Source organism: Lithobates pipiens, unplaced genomic scaffold, assembly GCF_037356315.1.
Source record: "Lithobates pipiens isolate NorthernLeopardFrog02 unplaced genomic scaffold, aLitPip1_a1.2 Scaffold_28, whole genome shotgun sequence".
In the NCBI taxonomy this organism is placed as follows: Eukaryota; Metazoa; Chordata; class Amphibia; order Anura; family Ranidae; genus Lithobates; species Lithobates pipiens.
The window spans coordinates 225,829,198-225,856,598 of NW_027507789.1; the positions used below are offsets into that span (position 1 = coordinate 225,829,198).

Below are 27,401 nucleotides of genomic sequence, written 5' to 3' on the forward strand. Positions count from 1 at the left end.
GAGGGGCCGGTGAACTGATGAAGGAGAGTCTTGTCCCCGAGGCTCCAAGGGACACGTGAGCAAGGTCCCATATTACCAGGTGGAAAATAGTTGTGGCCTGACAAAGACAGCAAAAGGTGAGTTATAGAGCCCGGAGCTTTTTTTATACAAAGAGTCCCATACTGCCAGAGAAGAGGTCGTTAGAGGTGAAGAATCGGTAGACAAAGCCCTATATTGCCTTGGAAGCCACATAAGGTTAGAAAGGTCAGTCCCACCCAACATCGTTTCCAGCTCGACCCACAACTTAGTATTTACACTATATTTCCAGTCTGAAAGCCTGGCCAGCACAATGGCCCGGAAATAGAGTCGGAAATCCGGCACCGCCAGGCCCCCCGCGCTCCGTGGGCGCATAAGCAGGGACCGTGGGAGTCGGGGTTTCCTCCTATTCCAGATATACCTGTAAACCATCGAGTGTAATATAGTGAAGAAACCCACCGGCACCCCGAAGGGGATCATTTGCAGCAAGAAGAGCACCCTGGGCAGCAGGTTCATCTTCACTAACCCAATCCTACCCATCCAGGAATGACCTAACTGGGACCACTTCTGGAGGTCTGATCTAAGCGTATTAAGAAGCGGGAGAAAATTGGCCCGGAAAAGAGCAAGTGGATTGGGCGTTAGGTAGATACCTAAATATTTCAGGCGCCGTGTCTGCCAAGTGAAGGGGAAAGATTGTTTAAGATTCGTTGCTACAAGGGGAGGGACCGTTAAATTTAGAATTTCAGATTTAGACATATTTATTTTGAAATTAGAAACCCTGCCATAAGCGGTAAATTCGGCTATGAGGTTAGGGAGAGAAATCAGGGGCTGTTGCACATAAAACAAAATATCATCGGCATAGGCCGCATATTTGTGTTCCGTCCTACCCACTAAAACACCGTGTATGTTCGGGTTACGACGGACAATAGACAGGAAGGGTTCCAACGATATTGCGAATAGTATGGGCGAAAGCGGGCAGCCCTGGCGCGTACCGTTATGTAGAGTAAAAGGGTCACTGAGAGTACCATTAACCCGCAACTGGGCCGTGGGATGACTATAAAGAGCTAAAATTTGCGATCTAAGGGCAGGGCCGACCCCGAGATGAGACAACGTCGCCATAAGAAACTCCCAGTCCACCCTGTCAAATGCCTTCTCAGCATCCGTGGAAAGCAACAGGGTAGGCTGGGACCGACGCCGTACAAGCGACATTAGTGTGATGGTGCGTAGAGAATTGTCGCGAGCCTCTCTCCCTGGTATAAAACCCATTTGGTCCCGTGTAATCCATTGTGGGACCAGAGGCAATAATCTATTCGCAATTGCCTTAGCGTAAATTTTGGCATCAATGTTAAGCAACGAGATAGGGCGATAGCTTGCACAATCGGCCGGGTTCTTCCCGTCCTTAGGTATGACCGTAACATGGGCATGAATAGTCTCCGGACGGAGAACACCGCCGGACAAGGTCACATTAGCGTAATTAGAAAGGTGGGGGAGCAACTTATCCGCATAGAAGCGATAATATGCCACTGAAAGGCCATCTGGGCCGGGTGCTTTGCCCTTCGCCATACCTCGTAGTGCTCTCAATAATTCCGTCGATGTAAATTCCCCTTCCAGAGCAGCGAGGGCCACAGCGGGGAGCTGAGGGAGGGCAGCTCGGTCCAGATACTCCTGAATGAGCCGCCGCCTATCGTCCCCGTCGGAATCTATGCGGCGGACATGATAAAGATGCTGGTAGAAATCCTTAAATTCCTTAGCTATCTGAGGAGTTGCGTAGGCCATGGACCCCCCCGGGGTTCTAATTTTAGGTATAAACGCAGCGGCTCTCCGTCGCCTAATGGAAGCAGCTAACAACCTACTAGGCCTATCCCCCCACTCGTAAAAGCGCTGGGCCACCAGCCTCGATCTAGACTTCTGCTCCAAGTGTAGGAGGGACTTCAGGGATTCTCGCTTCGCTGTAAGGGTGTGTAAAATGGGGACTGAGAGGCTCCGCTTATGAATCCTCTCTAGGCTCCTAATCTCCGCAACCAACTTAAGCTGTTGTGCCAACCGTTCCCTCTTCTTCCTGGCCCCCAGTTCAATAAGTTTACCCCTAATAAAGGCCTTGTGCCCTTCCCACAGCACGCCCGGGGAGATCTCGCTACACATATTAGTCTGAAAATAGAAATCCAACTCCTCACCCAAGACCTCCTCGGATATGAGGGATTCGTTCAGCCACCAATTAGCAGCCTTGGGCGGCAAAGATTCAACCTTAAGGGTAAACGAAGTCGGAGCATGGTCCGACAAGGGAGAGGTTTCAATGGCCGACTTAACTAGGAGTGGCAGGTGCTGGTGATCAAGAAAACAGAGATCAATTCTCGAATAGGTATGGTGCACCGGGGAGAAAAAGGTGAAATCACGTTCGCGGGGGTGCGCGATCCTCCAGGTGTCCATCAACTGCAGCTCATGAAGTTTTGTGCGTATACATTTCAACTGCTTATAGGACAAGGGCGAACTCCCCCTTGAAGTGTCCAGAGAAGGTTCCAGAGCCGCATTGAAGTCACCCGCCAGGACCACACAACCCACCGCGAAGTCTCCCAGTTTAGAAAGTGTCGAGGCGACAAATGAAGCTTGGTGTCTATTGGGGGAGTAAAGAGTAGCCAGAGTGCATGACATGCTGCCCAGAGTGCCCCGGAGAAACAAAAAACGGCCAGCCGGATCACACAACATAGCATCTAACTTAAACGCGGTGCCCCTCCGAAACCCGATGGCCACGCCCTTGGCTTTAGCAATATCCGAGAGGCCATAATACCAGGTAGGGTATTTGGGGGAATATAATTTAACGGAAGTGGTGTGGGTGAGGTGGGTCTCCTGTAGAAAAACCACATCACCTCGGAGACGGTTCAGTTCCCGGAACAATTGATGTCTCTTCCCAGGGGCATGAAGGCCCCTAACATTAAACGAGATAAAATTCACCGTAGCCATCGGGTCACAGAAAGGGGGCACCCACCGCCCACACCCCCAAACAGCAAAACAACCAAGGCAGATAGGACCCCCCCCACCCGGGGGAAGGAATTGGGCAGGGGAGGGACGGGGACGAGGAGGAAAACCAAAGGAGAGAAAAGAGAAGAGGGAGAGCGACAGGTAGAGAAACAGAACAGTAGCAAACAGAACAATAAAGAAAGCAGCATAGTAGCAGGACTAACCGCACGCAGAAAACTGCAGTGCAGAGGAGGGTCGCACGCCCCGCCCGCGATCCCCACACCCCCCCCCCCGCAAAGCGGGGCAAGGGCACCGGGACCCCGGGCAAGGCGGCACCCACCAAGAGGGGGGCGGCGGAAACCAGACCACCGAGGACAAACCACGCCATCGAGGGCCAGGGTCACGCCACGGCAGTCCGGCACGGCGCCTCAGATAAACTCACTACATAAACATTCCCAGTAGAGAACATCTAATGAGGAAAATAACGGCAAATTGTAAATAACAGTGGTCCAAGCAGGGTCAATAAACAGGATTTAAGTCCAATCAGGAACTGACTACGGAGCCAAGAGGAAGGTGAGCAGGTTCAGGGACAAAGATCACAGGGGCCCACGGATGTGCCATAGGGCACGGCAAAAGCGCAGTCATCTGGCGGGGTATAATCGGGGAAGGCCCCATAGATCGAGCACTGACAGGCATCCGGGTCTTCAAAAACAAACAAAAAGAAAACATCAGGAACAGGGTAAAACAGAAAAGAACATCGTCCCGATGTGGCAAAACACGAACAGCAAGGGAGGTAATCCAGAGGCCAAAAACCAAGTCAATGGCAAGTACTAGGAAAACAGCATCCCGATTGTAGGATCCAAGACGTCCGCGAGGACCGGAGAGAGAAAGCAGAGCACACAGGGATAACCGCACGTCGCGCCGTTCAGGGATGCACCTGGGATGCCAGATCCGCAGCCAGAGAATTCCGGCCCGCTCTGTGCCATTGACGGTCAGGAAGCTTTGGTGGTGGCGGGAGGACATCAGTCCAACCCGGTAACTCAGGCACGTCAAGGTTCAGGTCAGCACAGAATCGTGGTAAGTCTTCAGGGAACCTTAGGACAGAGGTCTTGCCATTGACCGAGGCGATTAAAGCTGCAGGGAAGCCCCACCGGTACCTGATAGAAGCTGTCTTCAGAAGCTCCGTGAGGGGACGCAAGGCTCTACGCCTATCCAAAGTCTCTTTGGCCAGATCCGGAAATAGGGTGAGAGAGGCGCCATGGAAATCAAACGGCGTGGCATCCCGGGCCTTCTTCATAATTAACTCTTTATCCGGATAATGATGGAGTCTACAGATAATATCTCGCGGGACCTCTGTGGTCATGGAGCGAGGTCGGAGGGCCCTGTGGACCCGGTCGATCTTCAACGGCGCATCGGGCGCTCTGCCGAGAAGGCTGTTAAAAATGCCCCTGACTGAAGGCAAAAGGTCGTCGTCTCCGGTCGCCTCCGGAAGGCCACGGATCCGAACGTTATTGCGTCGGTTTCGGTTCTCCTGGTCCTCGATCTTATAGAGAGCCGTACGGTGGGCGATCGTAAGTTGACGGGTAGTCGTCTGAAGCGATCGTATAGCAGACGCATGTCTGTCCAGTCGTTGTTCCGTCTCCTCCACACGTACCAGTACCTGCGATAAGTCCGAACGGACCGCCGACACGTCCTTCCGAATCGCTCGTTCGAGGTTCAACAGCATCGAGGCGAGGTCGGCTTTAGTCGGGAGATCACTCACCCTGGTAGCTATCTCGGCAGGTCCGGCCAGGTCTCCCTCATCCTCCGATTCGGCCGAGGTGTCGGGCGAGCGGGATCTGCCCTCCGGCCTAGCTGAAGAGGCGGGACTGTGCACCGGCAACGTGCTGTGCGGCGTGCGGCCTAGGCCGTCATGGTCCGGGACATCCTCGGTCTCCGCGGCTAAGAAACGCTTAATGGTGCCTGAAGCTGAGCCCTTCTTGGGCAGGGACTTGCCCGTTTTCCTCCCCATGCTTGGGGTAAGCAGTAGTGAGGGGGATCTTGTTAAATCAGATCAATAAATCCGCGCCGATGCCGGAGCTCCCGCGAAGCACGTCCGCTCTAGTGCATCGCCAGGCCACGCCCCGTGCAGGGACTGTTCTAAACACGGGAAACACGTTGCACTTCACAGGCATACTACAGACACCCCCCAGGCACCATATTTAAAGGAATATTTCACTTTTTTTCCCACTTTAATCGTCATTAAAATCAGTGCTCCCGCCAAAACTGCCATTTTTAAAAACATTTTAGGCATTGACCCATGTCCCCTGGGGCAGGAGCCAGGTCCCCAAACCCTTTTTAGGACAGTATCTTGCATATTAGCCGTTAAAATTACCACTTTTAATTTTGAACGTTCGAGTCCCATAGACTTCAATGGGGTTCTAAAGTTCGTACGAATTTGGGGTCCGTTCGAAAGTTCTGGTGCGAACGGAACCGGGGGGTGTTCGGCTCATCCCTACTCCTCAACCATACAGATAAATCCCCTTGTGGTATGGACTCATTGCAGACAAGTATTGTCACCATTTTAATGAGGGGCTGGCGTGATACAAGCTTGGGGATGAGCCCTCTCCAGTCCGGCAGGCCCCTACACAGGTGTTCATATTTCTCCCAAAATATGTCCAAAGACTCCGGACGAATAAAGGACAAATCATATTCATAGGGACCGCCTGGACTGATCAGGGTGAAGACATCTGTGGGCCTAAACCCCATCTGCAGAATCTTATTCAACACTGCACTCCTATATGGAGGAAGACTACCCCCCTCCCAATGAAGCTGAACAACATTTCTCCTTTTAAACATTGAGGAAGATAAAATATTTCCATGCTCTTTCCCTGCTTGCTCCCTCCTCCCAAATCCCGTAGCAGCAACACCAGCATAGGTTTTCCCCACAGACACACCAATTGCAGTCCTGTCCTTAGAGACACAATCAAACCAGCTGACAGGGAGTCTGATTCAGCTGGGATCGCAGTCATGGAATCAACAGAGGCAGGACCCGCCCTCTCCCCCTGCTCTGAACACTCAGCTTCTTTCCTGGGTTCAAGCACAGTCTTGGCTACTGCAGACTCCAGGATAGTTGTAGCACTACTGTACCCAGCATCTCCTCCACTATTCTCAGAAACAGCCGCTGTGTCTGGTCCAGGCAAGGTCACTGTATTGTCCATGGTGCTCCTCTCTGCAGACTCTTCCCCCAAAAGCTACTCTCAGTTACTCTTACCAGTTTTATTTAAATCTGACGTTTTGTTTTCAGCAGAAACACCAGACTGTACATTGCCTATGGTTCTGGGCTGACTGCTTGTAGCACTAAAACCCTCAGCGAGCCCATTGTCATTAAAGTTCACATCACCATCCTGCACACACACTGTACCTGCTTACTGTGTTGTCACCTTTGCAATGTCATGGCTGACGGTGGGATCAGACTTCCCCCCAGATGTTGCAGACTTCATGGTGGATCTTGCACTCTCCACAGGTCTCTCTTTCACAGGGCGAGGAACGGTGTCCATCTCCTCATCATCATCTGAGGAATCCGCATCCAAAGGACATTCCAGCTCAGTGATGAACTCCAGCATGCCGGTACCTCCCTCAACCTCCTGCTCACATGTTCCATATTGCTGCTGCAGAGGGAGGGGGACAGAGGCCTCCGCCATTGAGGGCTCAGCAGATGCCTGAGGTGTTGAACAGCTGGGCTCATCCTCCAGACCCACTTTCTCAGTCTCTGCTGACTCTGTTGGTACCTGCATCTCCTCACTGATTGGGTCACTTTCCATGCAGGAAGCGGCTCATCTCCTCCTTCGGCTAAACCGTTCCTCATTTCTATATTTTTCTTTAAATATTCCGCTATTCTCCTTCATAAGAGCTCCCCAGTTCTTTCTGCTTCTTCACAGCTTACTCCAAGTCCTTCAACTTATGCCACAGAGCCGGTCTCTTCTTACTGTAGACTTTAGCACAAATCTGTTTTTTCTCTGTTTTTTCCTAAATTCAGCCATCAGATCTAACAATTTCTCCTCTTCTTTCTACATCTGTTTTAGCTTATCAACAAATCCTCTGTCTAAAGGCAGACAGGGACTCATCTCTCCTTGGGCCAGGCCCAGTATCTTCCACAGGCTGAGACCTAGTCACAGGCCTATCCAGGGGGCCCCCACCAGGATCCAGCATTCCTCCTGGGGCAGAGAAGCAACTTTAGCCCCTGGTCTCCAGATGCACAGGAGCAAGGGAACCAGCAACCTCATACCTCGCTGTCAAGGAGAAGAATGGCAGTCTCCCACCATTCCTGAGGGATTCTCACCATCCCTGTGCTGAGTTCCCTGGTCTATACACCCGCTGTCCCCATTATGAGGGGTTCCCACCATCCCTGTGCTGAGTTCCCGGGTCTGTACACCCGCTGTCCCCATTATGAGGGGTTCCCACCATCCCTGTGCTGAGTTCCCTGGTCTATACACCCGCTGTCCCCATTATGAGGGGTTCCCACCATCCATTCGCTGAGTTTCCTGGTCTATACACCCGCTGTGCCCATTATGAGGGGTTCCACCAACCCTGTGCTGAGTTTGCGGGTCTGTACACCCGCTGTGCCCATTATGAGGAGTTCCCACCATCCTTGTGCTGAGTTCCCGGGTCTTTACACCTGCTGTGCCCATTATGAGGGGTTCCCACCATCCCTGTGCTGAGTTCCTGGGTCTGTACACCCGCTGTGCCCATTATGAGGGGTTCCCTGCATCCCTGTGCTGAGTTCCCGGGTCTGTACACCTGCTGTGCCCATTATGAGGGGTTCCCACCATCCCTGTGCTGAGTTCTCGGGTCTGTACACCCGCTGTGCCCATTATGAGGGGTTCCCACCATCCCTGTGCTGAGTTCCCAGGTCTGTACACCCACTGTGCCCATTATGAGGGGTTCCCACCATCCCTGTGCTGAGTTCCCGGGTCTGTACACCCTCTATGCTTATTATGAGGGGTTCGCATCATCCCTGTGCTGAGTTCCCGGGTCTGTACACCCGCTGTGCCCATTATGAGGGCTTTCCACCATCCCTGTGCTGAGTTCCCGGGTCTGTACACCCTCTATGCTTATTATGAGGGGTTCGCACCATCCCTGTGCTGAGTTCCCGGGTCTGTACACCCGCTGTGCCCATTATAAGGGGTTCCCACCATCCCTGTGCTGAGTTCCCGGGTCTGTACACCCGCTGTGCCCATTATGAGGAGTTCCCACCATCCCTGTGCTGAGTTCCCGGGTCTGTACACCCGCTGTGCCCATTATGAGGGGTTCCCTCCATCCCTGTGCTGAGTTCCCGGGTCTGTACACCCGCTGTGCCCATTATGAGGGGTTCCCACCATCCCTGTGCTGAGTTCCCGGGTCTGTACACCCGCTGTGCCCATTATGAGGAGTTCCCACCATCCTTGTGCTGAGTTCCCGGGTCTTTACACCTGCTGTGCCCATTATGAGGGGTTCCCACCATCCCTGTGCTGAGTTCCCGGGTCTGTACACCCTCTATGCTTATTATGAGGGGTTCGCACCATCCCTGAGCTGAGTTCCCGGGTCTATACACCCGCTGTGCCCATTATGAAGGGTTCCCACCATCCCTGTGCTGAGTTCCCGGGTCTGTACACCCGCTGTGCCCATTATGAGGGGTTCCCACCATCCCTGTGCTGAGTTCCCGGGTCTGTACACCCGCTGTGCCCATTATGAGGGGTTCCCACCATCCCTGTGCTGAGTTCCCGGGTCTGTACACCCGCTGTGCCCATTATGAGGAGTTCCCACCATCCTTGTGCTGAGTTCCCGGGTCTGTACACCCGCTGTGCCCATTATGAGGGGTTCCCACCATCCCTGTGCTGAGTTCCCGGGTCTGTACACCCGCTGTGCCCATTATGAGGAGTTCCCACCATCCTTGTGCTGAGTTCCCGGGTCTTTACACCTGCTGTGCCCATTATGAGGGGTTCCCACCATCCCTGTGCTGAGTTCCTGGGTCTGTACACCCGCTGTGCCCATTATGAGGGGTTCCCTCCATCCCTGTGCTGAGTTCCCGGGTCTGTACACCTGCTGTGCCCATTATGAGTGGTTCTCACCATCCCTGTGCTGAGTTCTCGGGTCTGTACACCCGCTGTGCCCATTATGAGGGGTTCCCACCATCCCTGTGCTGAGTTCCCAGGTCTGTACACCCACTGTGCCCATTATGAGGGGTTCCCACCATCCCTGTGCTGAGTTCCCGGGTCTGTACACCCTCTATGCTTATTATGAGGGGTTCGCACCATCCCTGTACTGAGTTCCCGGGTCTATACACCCTCTGTGCCCATTATGAAGGGTTCCCACCATCCCTGTGCTGAGTTCCCGGGTCTGTACACCCGCTGTGCCCATTATGAGGGGTTCCCACCATCCCTGTGCTGAGTTCCCGGGTCTGTACACCCACAGTGCCCATTATGAGGGGTTCCCACCATCCCTGTGCTGAGTTCCCGGGTCTGTACACCCGCTGTGCCCATTATGAGGGGTTCCCACCATCCCTGTGCTGAGTTCCCGGGTCTGTACACCCGCTGTGCCCATTATGAGGGGTTCCCACCATCCCTGTGCGGAGTTCCCGGGTCTGTACACCCACTGTGCCCATTATGAGGGGTTCCCACCATCCCTGTGCTGAGTTCCCGGGTCTGTACACCCGCTGTGCCCATTATGAGGGGTTCTCACCATCCCTGTGCTGAGTTCCCGGGTCTGTACACCCGCTGTGCCCATTATGAGGGGTTCTCACCATCCCTGTGCTGAGTTCTCGGGTCTGTACACCCGCTGTGCCCATTATGAGGGGTTCCAATTCTGGAAAATTTCTGCTTTACAGAAATTCAGGGGCTCGCTCTATGTTGGGACTGGAAATTCCTATTATCCGGCATTTTCAGAAAAACGAAAATGTAAATCCACAAAACTGTTATAGATGGTAATATTATAAAACCCAACAAACTATATATTGAATCAATCGCATGTCACTCGCAACGATTAATCAAAAAGCCAAACAATATAACGACAGTTCATCCTAATTGTAGTCCTTTCCATTCCGCCCGTAAGAACCCGAAAGTGCTCCGTCATATCTGCCCCATTGTCTGATGTGCTGGCAATGTTTAACGATGGATCATACAGGAAATAAAAAGAAAGCAATACTGAAAAAAATGATTTTTTTTATTTTATTTTACGATATCCATGTACAACCATACTCAACAATAACAAAAAATAAATAAAGATGGTACAGAAATGTATATTATTTATTGTTAAAGGTATTCGAGTGGCTGCTCTGGTGTCCCTGCTATCTAGCAAACAAGGACACAATGTATAGAGATGTATAGAGATGTATAGAGATGTATAGAGATGTATAGAGATGTATAGAGATGTATAGAGATGTATTTAGGTAATACAATTGACAGTTTACAAAAATATATAGAAATAGTTTCTTCACATGTTTGCCCTCCATAAAAAAACACCCACAAATGTATTTCTTTTAAACATTTGTGTGCCCCCTCCTCCTGTAGAGAAACTAAATATAAGAAATATAAACACTTTCGCTACTCTTTATAAAAAATAAAAAAATTGCCTAGCCATGCACCCAGCAAGTTTACATGAACGCTCATTCCGTGTAAAGTGGGCAGAAATGGATGTCCTTTTTTCCTATTTTCTCTTCGTAACCAATGTTCTTTTATTATGGCAAGCAGTTCAATACCGCAATATGGCCACTAGATGGAGCTAAATTTTTAACAAGAGATACACCGAAACAATTCTAGCCACTTCAGCCCCGGAAAGGTTTTAAATCCCCCGCCCCTTTCTTACCGGCCAATTTTTGCGATACGGCACCGTGTTGTTTCAACTGACAATTGCGCGGCCACGTGACGTTGTACCCAAATAAAATTGATGTCCTTTTTTCCCCCCATAAATAGAGCTTTTTTTTTGGTGGCATTTGATCACTTCTGCAGTTTTAATTTTTTTGTGCTATAAACAAAAAAACTATTTTGAAAAAAAAAAAAAAAAAATGTTTTTTACTTTCTGCTATGGAACATCCAAAAAAAAAGTAAAAAAAAATCAAATTTCTTCTTCAATTTTGGCCAATATGTATTCTGCTACCTATTTTTTGTTAAAAAAAAAAAATCCCAATAAGCGTAAAGTGATTGGTTTGCGCAAAAGTTATAGTGTCTAGAATCTATGGGATAGATTTATGGACTTTTTATTTATTTTACTAGTAATGGCGGCGATCAGCGATTTTTAGCCAGACAGTGACATTGCGGTGGACAAATCTGACACCAAGTGACACTTTTTGGGGACCACTGACACCAATACAGTGATCAGTGCTAAAAAAAAAAAGCACTGTCACTGTACTAATGACACTGACAAGGAAGGGGTTAACATCAGGGTCAATCAAAGGGTCAAATGTGTTCCCTGGGAGTGCTTTCTAACTGTGTGTGGGAGGTGCTTTGACTGGGGGGGGGGAAGACGGAGATCCATGTTCTTGCTTAGCAGAAACACAAGAGCTCCATCTTCCCCTCTGACAGAACTGTAATCTGCCTTGTTTACATAGGCAGACCGCCGTTCTGTCTGCCTCGGCAGCAACCCTCTCCAATCTCAGCAGGAGTGGGTCCCCAGCGGTGCACACGCACACGCCCCAGACGTGATGAAAGAAATCACTTACAGGTACGTGATTTTGCGCTTTGCCGCAGTATATGTATGTGGGGCGGTCCTTAAGCGGCTAGACAACACTGGAGGGAATTAGCAGATAAATGTAACCAATGGTAATGGTGATAGATAAATTTAACCACTGGTTACATTTATTTGCTGTTTCCCTCTAGCATTCTCTAGAATTGTTTCATTGTATCTCTTGTTACAAAAGACGTATGTACTCCCAATGCTGCTCAGCTCCATCTAGTGGTCATAATGCGTTATTTTTCTACTGCCCATAAAAAAAGAACATTCGTTCAGGTAAGAAAAGAGCCCAAAGAACATTTGTTTTTGCCCAATTCACATAGAATGAATGTACATGCAATTTTGCTGGATGAATATCAATGTGAATTTTTTTTTTTAAAACACAGCTCAAATTTCTACAAAATAGTTCTGTTAGATTTTAAAAGAAAGTTACTCTGCATAGTAATGCAGCACCTCTTCCTCCTCCCCCCCCCCCCTCTCTGGTTACATAGTCACATGATATGATGATATGTCAGTATATACTGTATAAAGGCAGATATAATGGTTAGTCTTCCTTCTATGGAATACTAAAGGAGGCCTCCGACACTTGTCATGCATCCCTCGCTGGTCAGGTGACTTGATTTCGGCTTCCCCCACAATATCCATCTCAGTGCAACTTCTAAGGCAGAAGGTTCAGCCGCACACACAAGGCACATAATTATAATAATAGTATTATAGACAAGGTTATATCTCTTCACTCCTCAGGTGTTTCCATCGGAATGAGGAATCCAAGTGGAAATCTTCCTTCTCCTGTTCTTTGGCCAACTCGAGGAAGACCTGTCAGTAATCAAACAACAAAGACTAAGTACCTTCTTACCACACCTTACATTCATGAACATGGCCAGGAAAATCAAGAAAGTTAGTAAAGATAATGATTTTGTTTGTTTTTCCTTGCCCCTTCTGTCACCTGAGACCCTTTCTGTAAATGTTACAGCATAAGCAAGCCTACATAACAAAATAAATCACATCAAGAAAGTAGGGATTTTATCACCATGTTTGTCAGTGTTCATTGGATATCAGTGCCGTTACCTGCTCCAGGGTGGACTGGGAGAAGCTGTACTCCTCAATGTTATACGTTTGTTTAGCTGTGTAAAGAAAATACACAAATGTCACCGACCTTCGTACCGTCCTGTGAGGACCTTCACATTCATCTTCAGCTCCATTACCAGCTGTATAATCTTACCATTCTCCAAGTGTAGGAAGGCCTGAGACAGAGACTGGACGTTATCCATTGGGATCTTATAGACCAACAAAGAGGAGAACCTGCGGGGTAAAGACCAACATTCAATGGAAACATCCAATCACTAAAACCAACACATCTATAAAGTAAAGGTCATCCAAGGAGAACCTGCAAAGTAAAGACTGACATTCAATCACTAAACCCAACAAATCCATAAAGTAAAGGTTATCCAATGAGAACCTGCGAGGTAAAGACCGACATTCATCACTAAACCCAACAAGTCCATAAAGTAAAGGTCATCCAAGGAGAACCTGCAGGGTAAAGACCAACATTCAATGGAAACATCCAATCACTAAAACCAACAAGTCCATAAAGTAAAGGTCATCCAAGGAAAACCTGTGGGGTAAAGACCAACATTCAATCACTAAACCCAACAAGTCTATAAAGTAAAGGTCATCCAAGGAAGGAGAACCTGCGAGGTAAAGACCGACATCCAATCACTAAACCCAACAAGTCCATAAAGTAAAGGTCATCCATTTACCATTCATCATGAGATGGGTGATACTTGTTGGGATTAATGATTGGATGTTTCCATCGAATGTTGGTCTTTACCCCACAGGTTCTCCTTGGATGACCTTTACTTTATGGACTTGTTGGGTTTAGTGATTGAATGTGAGTCTTTACCTTGCAGGTTCTCCTTGGCTGACCTTTACTTTATAGACTTGTTGGTTTAATGATTGGATGTTTCCATAGAATGTTGGTCTTTACCCTGCAGGTTCTCCTTGGATGACCTTTACTTTATGGACTTGTTGGATTTAGTGATGAATGTCAGTCTTTACAACACGGGTTATCCTTGGATGAACTTTACTTAATAGACTTGTTGGGTTTAATGTCATATCCCAAGATCTAAGAATCTGTCATCTAAGTGATATGTTAACACTGAGGATCGACCATTAAAGGGGACCCGAGAATCGGTCAATAATTAGGTTAGAAGGATCAATCTTTACTGGAGGTCTTGGAATATTGCCCAGATTTAGCTACTCTACCTGTCCTGCCTGGCTGCTTGCGGGAAGAGGCGGAGGACCTCCTGGTCAATCACATCAACCTGCTGGGTGTCCTTCAGTTTGATCTCCAGGAGGTAACCTTTACCAAATTTGCTCTTCAGATGTTGGATGGATCCGATACACCTGGGGGGAGAAATGCTGTGTGGGTGTATATGCAAAAGCAAAACATATTTTTTGTTCTTGATAGAGTAAGGAAGGGTTAGACCTTCAACTGAGTTTTTATCATGAACTGTGTACTTGATGAGGAGATTCACCCCTCCATTTGTGCTGATGACCCTTCTCATCACTGCAGAAAGTAAGAGGATACCCAAAATATTACTGTTGTATGATGAGAGTTAATCTTTTGATGGTGACAACTGTCTAGAAGGGGAATCCCTCTCGTTTTGTTGGGATTTCTTCCCACATCCTGTTGAATCTCCAAAACAAGGAGTGAAGGGAAATCTCACCCGCAAAACACAGAACAAAAAACAAAACCTGATAGGGACTTTAACCCTACACTACAAAAAAAAAAGTTTTGGGTTTACATACACTTTAACCCATTCCAAACGAAGAAGAAGTAAGGGGTACCCAGAAATTGTTACAATGTTTCCATTAAAAAAAAGTGCCCTGCCAATGGTTTTCTCAACTTTTACATGAAAGTAATGATTCTAAATGCTAACAATGGGATCAGAAAATTGTTATATTCTGCTATTACCTTTGCTGTGCTATTTTTTTTTTTTTTTGCAAATCTGTTTATTGGAATTTAGACAGTGAACAAGCAACCAAAAGCAAAACAAAACAGACAAAAACAAAAACAAAAACACAGACATTGGTCACGATTAGTGTTACAGGCGTGACGTGTATAGAGTTGCAATATAGGACAGTGCGTTACATACAAAACATGTCGGAGAATTCAAGGCATCTCACCGGCCACAGAGGGCCGTCTCCATGTGCAGTAGGACGACTCAGGACTAAACCACGCTACTCAGATATACAACATTTCCACTAGTGCATATTCCTATTTATTAACAAACGAAAATGCGTTAAGTAGGCTGTGGGTCTGAGGCCGTGGAGGCATCCGCCAGCCAGCTGGACCAGACCTTGTTATATTTTTGTGGGCAACCTCTATTAGCATAGCAGTCCTTGTAGAGAGGCAGGCTTTCGTTCACCAATTTTTTCCACAGGGAGAGAGGGGGAGGAGTGGGCTTACGCCAGCTGAGCGCAATGGCCTTGCGGGCATAGAAGAGAAGTAGCCTAGCTAGGGTGCGCCGCGCCACAGTGGGAATTAGATGATCTAGCAGGCCCAGTATGCAGGTTTCTATAGAGAGTGGGAGCGATATGGAGATGACCTGTGTAATGACCCCTAGTATCTCCTTCCAATAGTCAACAATGGCTGGGCAGGTCCAAAAAATATGAATGAAGTCCCCTGGTAATGTCCCACAACGCCAACATCCCGGGGGGGAGGCGGGGTTCATTTTGTGCAGTCTGTATGGGGTGAAATATGCTCGGTGGGCCATCTTAAACTGTATCAGCCGATCTCTCAGGGAGACCAGGGATCTGAAGGGGAAGTCCCACATGTCATCCCAATCATCGTTATCAAAGGTGGGAATGTCTCGCACCCACTTATCTCTAAGTTTTCCCAAAGTAGGGAGGGAGGTCATTATCAAATGGGAGTAAAGTGTTGAGGTGGGCTTAGTGTCACAGCTGGACTTGAGGAGGCCCTCCAGTGCGGATTGGACAACCAGGGGGGGAGAGCCGGAGAACTGGCACCTGAAGGCATGGGAGAGTTGTAGATACCTAAAAAAATAACTCTGCGGGACGTTGAAATCAGAAATCAACTTGGGGAGTGGAGCCAGCGATTGGTCAGAAATCACCTGGTCCACTGTTCTAATATTGAATTTAGTCCAAGCATGGGGTTCAGGCAGCTTGTAAAACTGCTCCAGGGTGGGGTTTCGCCACAAGGGGGCAGCTGGGGAAAGTGCATTGGTAGGGTATTTTTCAATTTTAAGTCCTACCCTCCATGCACGTAATGTGGTGCGCATGGAGGGGGTCAGTGGGTACGGGGCCTTCGGGCCACGATAGAGTAAAAATTTCAACGCCTCCAGCGACCCCAACACCGCCGCTTCAACCAAGGTGGCAGGGTTTGTCTTATCAGGAGTGAGCCACCAAGCTGCTGTAACCAGCTGGGTGGCTAGGAAATATTTGTACAGGTCAGGGCACGCCAGTCCTCCCTGGGAGGACGGACGCGTAATTGTTGACCATCCATACCTGGGGGACTGGCCCCCCCAGATGAAGGAGGCAAACAGACTATGCAGACGGGAGAAAAAGGATTTGGGAATCCAATGTGGAGATTGGCGGAGTAGGTAGATAAATTTCGGTAGGATTTTCATTTTTATCAGGTTTATCCGCCCTAGCAATGATAGGGGTAGTGATTCCCATGCCTTCAGATGCAGCCGTGTCTCATGAACCACTGGGGATAGATTTAGGGGTACGAAGTCCGAAGCCTGCCTCGAGACCACAACCCCAAGGTACCTGAAGGTCTCCACCCACTGTAGGGGTAAATCAGGGGGGGCAGTGTCGCGAGCTGCTGGGTCTATGGGGAACAGAAGCGACTTCGACCAGTTAACCTTAAGGCCCGTGATCGTGGAGAATGAGTCAAGAATTTGTAATGCCCCTCTGAGTGAGGAGTCCGCATCGTTAAGGAAGAGAAGGAGGTCGTCCGCATACAGGGCGACCCTCTCCTCCAGCCAGCCAACACGCAGGCCCCTGACATGCAGGGAGGTACGTAAGGCCTCCGCCAGTGGCTCCATTGCAATGGCGAATAGGGCCGGAGAAAGAGGGCAGCCCTGTCTCGTGCCCCTGGACAAAGGGAAGGACCGCGAAAGACTCCCCCCCCAACTTAATGGCCGACGTGGGGTGCCTATAGAGCGCCTGAAGCCACTTAATAAATACCAAGGGGAACCCCATTTTGCGGAGGACCTCCCACAGAAAAGGCCACTCTACAGTGTCGAAGGCCTTCTCTATGTCTAGGGAGGCCACCACCCTGGAACCCTGAGTAAGTAAGTGAGCGTGGATGTTAGTAAACAGGCGTCGTAAGTTGATGTCAGTGGCTCTATTAGCCATAAAACCAGTCTGGTCTGTCTCTATCACAGACGGCAGTAGGGGCTGTAGTCTCGTAGTGAGCAATTTGGTAAGAACTTTGAAGTCCGCATTTAGGAGGGCGATAGGCCTATATGAGGCACATAATGTGGGGTCCTTAGGGGCCTTGTGGATTAGTATAATGTGGGCATGGCTCATGGAGGTGGGAAGGGTGCCCTCCGCCAGACAGTGAGTATAGAGCTGGGCCAGCTGGGGGGCAAGTAGGTCCCCCGTGGGTTTTGTAGAACTCCATAGGGAGGCCATCTGGACCCGGGGATTTCCCTGCGGGAAAGGAGCAAATGGCCCTCCGTACCTCCTCCGGGGTAATGGGCCTTACCAAATTTTCTCTCTCGGCGTCCGAGAGCCAGCCGAGTGCCAGGGGGTCCAGCCAAGGCGCCAGGTCCTGTGGCCTGAGATCCGAGGGCAGTACGGAGGTATAAAGGGAACTATAGTATTGCCTAAATGCGTCCAATATGTCTGGAAGAGAGGAGACCGATTCACCTGAAGGGGACACCACACTAGGTATCACCGTCAGGGGCAGGTCGTGTTGAGCTAACATTGCCAGGAGACGACCGTTCCGGTCCCCCTGTTCAAAAAACCTTTGCTTGTTGCGGTAAAGATCCAGTCTGGCAAGTTCTGTGAGGTGGAGGTGTAGTTCTCGTTTCGTCGCATTAAGGGCCTCAAAACTAGAGTCAGTGGGGTCAGCTGCATAGGCCTCAGCCTGGGTATCTACCTTGCTCTGTAATTCAGTCGTGGTGGTGGCTTGTTCTCTACGGATCCCAGCTATGGAGGAGATATAATGACCTCTACTGAAGGCCTTGAATGCGTCCCAAGTAACCTCTGGGGAGGAGGACCCTGCATTAATTTGCCAGTATTCCGTAAGGTGGGGCGGGATAGTGTTGACCAAATCGGCATGGGAGAGCCAGTGGGTTCCCAGGCGCCAAAGGGCCGAGGTTCGGGAAGTGGGGGAACGGACATTAAGGAGGAGGGGGCAGTGGTCCGACAGCCCGCTGGGCAGGTACGTGGCGTCTAGCACGTCCGAAAGCATGGCTGGATTGGCAAAAGCTAAGTCGATGCGTGAGGACGTTTTATAGGTGGTGGAAAAGCATGAGTAGGCCCTAGTCGAGGGGTGTTTCCACCTCCAGGCCTCCGTCACTCCCATGGCTTGTGCCCAAATGGATAGGTCAGGGGAGCAGTGTTTGGGGGGGACCGGTCTGTCTAAGTCTGGGGCTAGAATGGCATTAAAGTCACCCATAAGTAGCAGCCTAGCGGGGCAGTACGGGGTAACCTTATCCAGGATAGTGTATAAGGTGGATGCTGAAAAGGGAGGAGGCAAGTATACATTTACCACAATATATCTCGTTCCCCAAACTGTGAAAACCACAATCACATATTTACCCTGAGGATCGGTGTGAATCTGCTCCACCGGACATGGAAGGGATTTGCTAATCAGCACCGAGACCCCCCTGGCATAGGTAGAGTAGGAGGCATGAAAGGCTCTCTGGATCCATGGCTTCCTCAGTGCCAATAGTTTGCTGCCCATAAGGTGCGTCTCCTGAAGCAGCACCATATGGGGGGAGTGCAATTTCAGATATTTAAAGAGAACTGCCCTTTTAAATTTAGAATTGAGCCCCCGGACATTCCAAGACAGGATGTTAAAAGAGGACATGTGGCCATCAGAAGGTGCCACTATTATGTCAAGGAGACACACCTGAGCGTCAACATCATGTACCAAGAGCCGCCTAGACCCAGAGAGCCTATTGTAGGAAGAATCGTGACCAGACAATAACCATACAAACAAAAAAGTAAACACATTAACAAAAAGCAAACATACCCTTGGTGACCGCGAGGGGTCAACCCTGCCCATAGCTGATGGCATCCCTGGGAACTGGGGAGCGATCAGATTGGGCCTATACCCAAAAAATAACAATAACAATTTAACCCCTTAAACTGTGCACGGTAGCAGTCCAATGCCGTGCGTGAGAACGTGTAGAAATCCTCCAGGGGGCAGTCCTCTGCAGGTCAGCAACAACACTTCGTGCCACCCAAGTGCCACAAGGGGGAGAAAACAAAAAACAAAAAAAAAAAAAAAATCCCCCCAAAACAGGGGGAAAATATAGCTGCCACGGTGTATTCCAGCCGGGGTGGAGAGGTACAGTGGTGTGAAAAAGTGTTTGCCCCCTTCCTCATTTCCTGTTCCTTTGCATGTTTGTCACACTTAAGTGTTTCGGAACATCAAACCAATTTAAACAATAGTCAAGGACAACACAAGTAAACACAAAATGCAATTTGTAAATGAAGGTGTTTATTATTAAAGGTGAAAAAAAATCCAAACCATCATGGCCCTGTGTGAAAAAGTGATTGCCCCCTAAACCTAATAACTGGTTGGGCCACCCTTAGTAGCAACAACTGCAACCAAGCGTTTGCGATAACGTGCAATGAGGCTTTTACAGCGTCCTGGAGGAATTTTGGCCCACTCATCTTTGCAGAATTGTCCTAATTCAGTTACATTAGAGGGTTTTCGAGCATGAACGGCCTTTTTAAGGTCATACCACAACATCTCAATAGGATTCAGGTCAGGACTTTGGCTAGGCCACTCCAAAGTCTTCATTTTGTTTTTCTTCAGCCATTCGGTGGTGGACTTGCTGGTGTGTTTAGGATCATTGTCCTGCTGCAGAACCCAAGTTGGTTTCAGCTTGAGTACACGAACAGATGGTCGGACATTCTCCTTCAGGATCTCTTGGTAGACAGCAGAATTCATAGTTCCTTTTATCACGGCAAGTCTTCCAGGTCCTGAAGCAGCAAAACAGCCCCAGACCATCACACTACCACCACCATATTTTACTGTTGGTATAATGTTCTTTTTATGAAATGCAGTGTTCCTTCTACGCCAGATATACTTGGACACACACCTTCCAAAGAGTTCCACTTTTGTCTCATCGGTCCACAGAATGTTGTCCCAAAAGTCTTGGGGATCATCAAGATGTGTTGTGGAGAAATTGAGACGAGCTTTGATGTTCTTTTTGCTCAGCAGTGGTTTTCTCCTTGGAACTCTGCCATGCAGGCCATTTTTGCCCAGTCTTTTCCTGATGGTGGAGGCATGAACGCTGACCTTAACTGAGGCAAGTGAGGCCTGCAGTTCCTTGGACGTTGTTGTGGGGTCTTTTGTGACCTCTTGGATGAGTCGTCGCTGCGCTCTTGGGGTAATTTTGGGCGGCCGGCCACTCCTGGGAAGGTTCACCACTGTTCCATGTCTTCGCCATTTGTGGATAATGGCTCTCACTGTGGTTCGCTGGATTCCCAAAGCTTTGGAAATGGCTTTATAACCCTTTCCAGACTGATAGATCTCAATTACTTTCTATCTCAATTGTTCCTGAATTTCTTTGGGTCTCGGCATGATGTGTAGCTTTTAAGGCTCTTCTGGTGGACCTTACTGTGTCAAGCAGCTCCTATTTAAGTGATGCCTTGATTGTGAACAGGTGTGGCAATAATCAGGCCTGGGTGTGGCTAGAGAAATTGAACTCAGGTGTGGACAACCACAGTTATAGTATGTTTTAACAAGGGGGGCAATCACTTTTTCACACAGGGCCATGATGGTTTGGATTTTTTTTCACCTTTAATAATAAACACCTTCATTTACAAATTGCATTTTGTGTTTACTTGTGTTGTCCTTGACTATTGTTTAAATTGGTTTGATGTTCCGAAACACTTAAGTGTGACAAACATGCAAAGGAACAGGAAATGAGGAAGGGGGCAAACACTTTTTCACACCACTGTATATCCCCGGCACAACTTCAAAACTTCACCGAGACAAGCCAGAAGGGGGGGAGAGCAACAACTTATCTTGTAGAGTTCCTCGTGGATAGCTCTCTCAAAATAGGATATCGTAGACAGGTAAGGATGAAGGGCCGGTACTTGGGCCTAAAATGACATAAGAGTTCAGAGTTTTCCCGTCATTTACATTGCTATCCCCCAGTGAGCCCCAGTCAACCCCCGGGCCCCCATAATGGAATAGTGCATGCCACCTCAGCGCAGCCCGGTAAGCCAGGCATCCGCCTCGGCCGGCGTGTCAAAAAATTTGACAGTGCCTTCATGCTGGATTCGCAGGCGACTAGGATAGAGCATGCCATATTTAATATTGCGGTCTCGGAGTCTGCGCCTAACATCAGTGAAAGTCTGCCGTTTTCTCTGTAGGTCCGGGGAGAAATCGGGGAACAGCATGATGCGTGCATTACCATATTGCAGATTCGGGTGCTTCCTGGCCTCAGCGAGTATACGATCTCTATCACGGTAGTTGAGGAAACGCACCAAGAAGGCACGCGGGGGCGCACCCGAGACAGGGCGACCCATCGGAACGCGATGTGCACGTTCTGCCACATACGTAGGAGGGACATCAGTCAATCCCAGTAAATCCTTGAAGAAGGCTTCTGCAAAGTCCGCCGGGTGGTCTCCCTCTGAGCCCTCAGGAAGGCCCAGTACCCGAACATTGTTACGTCTCATTCGGTTTTCGGCGTCGTCTGACTTCGCCACTAAGGCTTTAAGTGTGTTGCGTATGTCCGTGAGTTGGTCAGCGTGCTGTCCCGTTCGATCCTCCACCTCCGAGATCCGGTGTTCAGATTCTGAGAGACGCCCCCGTATTTTATCCAGGTCATTCCGGATAAGGTTGCACTCCTCTGCCAGGTGATCGATCCGTACCAATAGAGATGTCCTGCTGCTTTCAATCGCTGCTAAGATCATGCTGGTGTCACCTGTGGGAGGCTGGGGTGAGGAGGGCGTGGGAATGTCAGCTGGGGAACTGTCATCCATGTCGACCAACAAGGCCTGCAGCTTCTGGAGCAAGGCAGGGTCCCCGCGGGGGGGTGGGGCTGCAGCCTGTGCCCTGGGCAGTTGCACAGGTTTCGGAGGCTTCTTTGAAGGCATCAGATGGCTCCCCGGCCGGAAAAAAGCAAGAGACGGGGACTGCGGAGACGGGGGGGGCCAGCAGGTGGCGTTATTGCCTAGTAAAATGGTCGCTATGTGCAATGCTGGCGGTGCAGACAGTGGTCAAGAGAGTCCGTAAGGTGGCAGGGCCTCAGGTGTAGAGGTTGCGGGCGGCAGTTCCAGTCGAGGGGGCAGTTCAGGTGACAGGGAGCCACCGGAGGAGGAGTCAGGGGGACCAAGAGCGCACTCAGTACTGCCGGGTGGAGCAGGAGAGGTTCAGCACGTGGCACCGGAGTCAGGAAGGAAGGCCACAGTATGCCTGGGAGTGGAAGCTGATGCCCTACGCTGCTGGCAGGCCAGGGCGTCTGTAGATGGGGTCCGGAGCAGGTACAGAGGGGTCAGGAGAGTCCCTGGGTGTAGCAAGATGGCCGCCAAGCACCACAGAGTACTATGCAGGGGAGCCACGGCACGGCTGCAGGAAACAATCGGCCAGTAGAAGGGTTATATCACTGAGGGAGGCTGAGAATAGACCCAGGCTGTGCAGAAGGCTTGTAGTAGATGGCAAGGCCGCAGCTGGGTGCACCAAGATGGCCACCGTACTGGGAGCAGAGTCCAAGTTCAGGCCCAACAGCACACAGGGCGCAGCAGGAGGATGGAGGGCTAGTAGGGCAGCCGGGGATGTCACCAACGGCGTCCGTTCGGCCGGCGCCGGCCGCGGCGGCCGTCCGGCGGCGTAGGAAAGTGCGGTGGGCTGGAGGCTGCACTAGGCCGCACTAGGCCGCACCGGGCCGCGGCCTCGACGGACGTCACCGGGGGTCCCGCGGGCCACCAGACCCCACCGGAGATGCAGGGGAGCCGGCTAGAGGACAAGGGAGGGCCCCTTACCACACCGCTGGTCCAGGAGAGGGTCGATGGGCAGGAAGACGGTCGGGAAGATGGCGGCGGTCACCAGCGTGCAGGCTCCCAGCCGAACGCGGGCCAGAATCCGCACAATGGACCTGGCAGCAGCAGCAGGCAATGGAGGGAAGCAAGTGGGTATGAAGGATTCAGTTTTTGGGCTTTGTATGGCAAGGATGTCAAAGACTGGGGCCTAGGATGTCTGGAGCTCTCCACAGAGACGTCCTTCGCCGCTCACATCCGGACACGCCCCCTTTGCTGTGCTATTTTAGCTTACTTTATTAAACAATTCAAAATCTTCTTGATGTTAAAATATAAAACGTCTTTATTTGGCCGCAATAGGGAAAATTTTCCAATGACTCGTGTCTGCAGAGAGTTCTCCATCTCCAACCTCTGTCATACCACATAGGCGCGATGACTTCAGTACGTCTACCTCCGTACGTGCGTTTCGTCATATACTAACGTCTCGGGGAGACAACGTCAGTATGCGACAAAATGTACGTATGGAGGTTGACGTGCTGATGTCATCGCGCCTATCTAGTGGACCGGTGTTCGCAAGCTGTTTTCTCTCTGATGATTATTTCTACATTTCTGTAAGTGCAATTTTATACTATTTTTACACTATGGAGAGTCTTCTTGCTTTTTTGGGTAATGCTTGATCCACCCTCCTGGTTGCTGATGCTCGAGTCTCCCCAGACATTTTTGGTGTCTTGTTCCATTTTCTTTCCCCGGATAGAGGCCCTGGCTGGGTGATTTAGCTGCAGGCTTATCAAATCTTTTGGTAAGCGTCCCTTCTATGTGGTGCACTGTCTTCAAGAGGTGTATTTCACAAGAACCTACACTGATGTGTTTTTTATGGACCATTGATTAGATTTTCACAATTATTGTGTGTTTTAGTTCACTTTCACTGCTGGGATTAGTTTTTTTTGGTCTCTTTTATTCGTTTATTTCGTTATAGCGCTGTCACATTGAATTCCATTATCTGTATTTGTGTGTATCTCATCATTTTGACAGCTGCATTATTATTTTTTGTTGTTGTTTACGTTTAGCGTGGTAATTTTTACATTTTTATCTTCTGAATCTGTCATACTGGAGCTAAGTAATCTGCATTACATTATACTTCCTTATGTCTCTACCATGACTTTTTTGAGATTTATGTGGTAGGGTCCCCCCATGACACATACATATACGGGATCAATGTCCTACAGACCATACATGGAAGAAATCCTGACTTCCTCTGTGTATTCCTGGCTTCCTAAAAAGTTTCCCCTGACTCAGTCCTGGCATCGTTCCTTCTCACCTGAGTTTTCCGGACACCATGATTGCCACGCGGTCGCACACAGCCTCGGCCTCCTCCATATAGTGTGTGGTCAGGATGGCGCCCCTTTCCCTGTTCTTGAAGGCCGCTCGGATGGCTCTCCTTGAATACACAAGAAAAGCCTAAGCTGTAATACTTTTGTATATAAACCTCCAAGTATAGTGCATGTGTTGTAGGATTTAAAACCAATAATATAAATGGAGGAGACAAATGTTTCTACAACATCAAGCTGAAGGGCACTAGTGCTAAAACTACACATTCAGTCCTTAAAAAATTAGGAGCCCTAATTGAATTTCTTCAGCTCAGTCCGATGTCAGAAGGTCATGTGGCAGCAAGAGACACTAATTAGTAAACTTTTTGACTATGAGAGAACAAATGAACATGAATGGCCTTGTTGTGTTCAGAGACGATCGCTGAAACGGTTAGGCTCTTGCAATGTGTCACTATAGGAATCCAGGTCTATATAAAGAAAATAAGTAAGTACCCCTTTAAGGTATTAGCTCCTGGATCAACTTGTGACGAGACTCACCAAAGCCTTTGTTGTCCTTTTGGGTCCAGACCAGTGGAAGGTTCGTCCAGGAGAACGATGGTGGGATTACCCAACATGCTGATGGCAAAGCACACCTAAAGAACAACAGAGATCTAAAAGGACAATTCTGGCTACTGCTATGTTGGCTCAACCAAAACAAAAACTTACAACATTATTGATACTTAATGTTTATGATAACTGTATGAATTTTTGAGGCGATAGGTGGCGGATTCCTGACCAGAGATCCATTTGCAATTGTTAGGAATATGACCATTCTAACTTCCATGCCTCCACACATGATCCATGATCTAAAGCAGGGATCTCCAAACTACGTCCCTCCAGCTGTTGTGGAACTACATGTCCCATGAGGCATTAGAAAACTGACATTCACAGACATGACTAGGCATGATGGGAATTGTAGTTCCTGAACAACTGGAGGGCCGTAGTTTGGAGAATCCTGATCTAAAGTCTTAATCCAGCAGAACATAGCTTAGCTACTCTCAGTTATGTTACATGTGCAGAATAGCTACAGATATTAACAAAGGTGATAAAAAAATAGATTTATGGACATGCAGGATGAAGACAGATGACCCAGGAACCAAGAAGTGTTTAACTTCTATTATTATATATATTATGGACACCTACATTAACAACTATCATAAAATTACTGATGAGCTACTGGACTGGTAGCTTTATAAAAGCCTCTCTCATCTGGGCTTTACGACTCCAACTACATTCAGAGGTTTCCAGAGGGCAGACTTGGTGGAAATTGGAAAGGTCCAGCCAATCATTTTACAAGACATTGTGAAGTTTGGATCTATGAGGGTATGGTCTTGGTTATCTCTGCAGATCCTCTTCAGATATCCTGAGTGTCTGATCACATCTACTCCATTGATCGTGCTAAGAACAATGTCCAAAAAAATAAAAAACGCACCTTTCTGGAGACCCCGGTTGACAACTTCCCGGCAGGTTTGTTGAGATGGTTCTTCATCTCCAGAGCTTCACTCACCCTGCAGACCAAAGTATGGAGATATAATGAGAAGAACAATCTAGTTAGGATGAACTTGTGAGATTTATTAAGATGTTGAGAGAGAGGTTTACAGGGAAAATGTCTTTTATGTCATGTGTGTACACAGATGGCTTATAAAGGCTAGGTCAGAGCTGAGCTGTTAGTTGCCTTGTAGCGTTGAGGTCTTGGTTTTCGTTCTGACAAGGCCATTGTTTGCATTAGGTTTGCATGTGTTTGTGTGACTTTCCTTTAGGCTCTGTTTTCTACTTTTCAACCTAAAAGCATAATGGTGAAGTCAACATCGCTGTAGGTGGGACTGTCAAGACCAAACAATATTAAGGAGAGCAAAGTAAATGGAGTCCTACAACTCCTGGTCTACATCATGAGGAAAGTTCATTACATGTTAACTTACCGTTTAATAGCACGGTTTGTGTCCTCTTTATTCATGCCCTTCACAGCGGCGTAGATCTCCAGATGTTCCTTCACGGTGAGGTTGGGCCACAGAGGGTTGTGTTGGGGACAGTAGCCCAATGCTGCAGAGTCTTTAGTCCTATGGGGGTCTCCTGTATTACCCAGCAACACCTGTAGGAGGCAGTCAGTGAAGAATCTTAAAAGAATGCCAAGCTGGACATGGGCTCAAAGCCTACCAGTAATGGGGCACATCATAATATTTTTAGGAAATGTGGTAAGGTGAATCTGTCTGTAGGGACAACAACCTTTTTTTTTGGTAAAAAAATGAATTGTTTAATTACTGGGGTTCTCAGGTGTCTTAATGCTTTCTTGCCTGTAGATGAATTTGTGACAGTTGGTAATATTTTAGTGATTGCATTTTGGTGGTGCAGTGCTTTCTAGAAACCATTTTGCCTTGGTCCCTCATAACCACAGTATCACGTACCGGGTCAGAGGCCCGAAATGCTGAGAGGGCTTCCCTTGCGGATGAGTGCAGAGTGTGATCTAGGAAACCTTTTTCATTAGTCCCTCGTAACCTCAATGGGTGAGATGTCCCTCAAGCACCTCTATACATGAACCCTGAAGACCTCCACTCCATGCCTTCTCACCTGTCCAGCTGAAGGTTTCTTCTCTCCTGCCAGAATCAGCACAGATGTGGTCTTACCGGCTCCATTGGGGCCCAGAAGTCCCAAGACTTCACCTTTAAAATAAAAAAAAAAAGAGACAAAACTGATACATTGATATTTAAAATTTTCTGAAAGAAGAACTATCTGCTTTCCTCCAGCAAATCAGATTCCTGCTGCACTGAAAAGAAATTACCCGGGTGTTTAAGGGTTATGCCCCGTACACACGAGCGGACTTTTCAACATCCAAAGTCCGACGGACTGATTCCGTCAGACTATTCGATCGTGTGTGGGCTGCAACGGACTTTTGATTCACCAAAGTCTGACGGACTTTAGAATATGGAACATGCTTCAAATTTTTCCGACGGAACTCCGCCGGACCCGGTCCCTTCGAAAAATTTGCTCGTGTGTGTGCTATTCCGACGGACTAAAACCGACGCTAGGGCAGCTATTGGCTACTGGCTATGAACTTCCTTATTCAAATCCAGTCGTACGTCATCACGTTCAAATCCGTCGGAGTTTAGTGTGATTGTGTGTGGCCAAGTCCGCTCAGTCGAAAAGTCTGTCGGAACTCCGGCAGAACTCCTTCGGAAGTCTGTC

General features: G+C 48.9%; 2 protein-coding genes across 4 annotated transcripts in view; both read right to left on the bottom strand.

Moving 5' to 3' along the window:
- Positions 1-6,515, bottom strand: part of LOC143936209 (ABC-type organic anion transporter ABCA8-like) — a 125,827-nt gene extending 119,312 nt beyond the window's left edge. The window contains exon 1 of the mRNA XM_077460619.1: positions 6,374-6,515. The gene's annotated coding sequence lies outside the window, so the exon portion shown is untranslated. The remainder of the gene's footprint in view (positions 1-6,373) is intronic.
- A 3,613-nt stretch (positions 6,516-10,128) lies between these two features.
- LOC143936210 (ABC-type organic anion transporter ABCA8-like) overlaps positions 10,129-27,401 on the bottom strand; it is a 113,611-nt gene continuing 96,338 nt past the window's right edge. For all 3 annotated transcript variants that reach the window (XM_077460622.1, XM_077460623.1, XM_077460624.1), the window contains 9 exons: positions 26,787-26,878; positions 26,141-26,310; positions 25,654-25,729; positions 24,720-24,814; positions 24,173-24,292; positions 13,921-14,061; positions 12,878-12,957; positions 12,724-12,779; positions 10,129-12,471 (listed from right to left, as the gene is read on the bottom strand). In XM_077460622.1, coding sequence (XP_077316748.1) covers positions 12,379-12,471; positions 12,724-12,779; positions 12,878-12,957; positions 13,921-14,061; positions 24,173-24,292; positions 24,720-24,814; positions 25,654-25,729; positions 26,141-26,310; positions 26,787-26,878 — 923 coding nt within the window. In that variant the 3' untranslated portion in view covers positions 10,129-12,378. The remainder of the gene's footprint in view (positions 12,472-12,723; positions 12,780-12,877; positions 12,958-13,920; positions 14,062-24,172; positions 24,293-24,719; positions 24,815-25,653; positions 25,730-26,140; positions 26,311-26,786; positions 26,879-27,401) is intronic.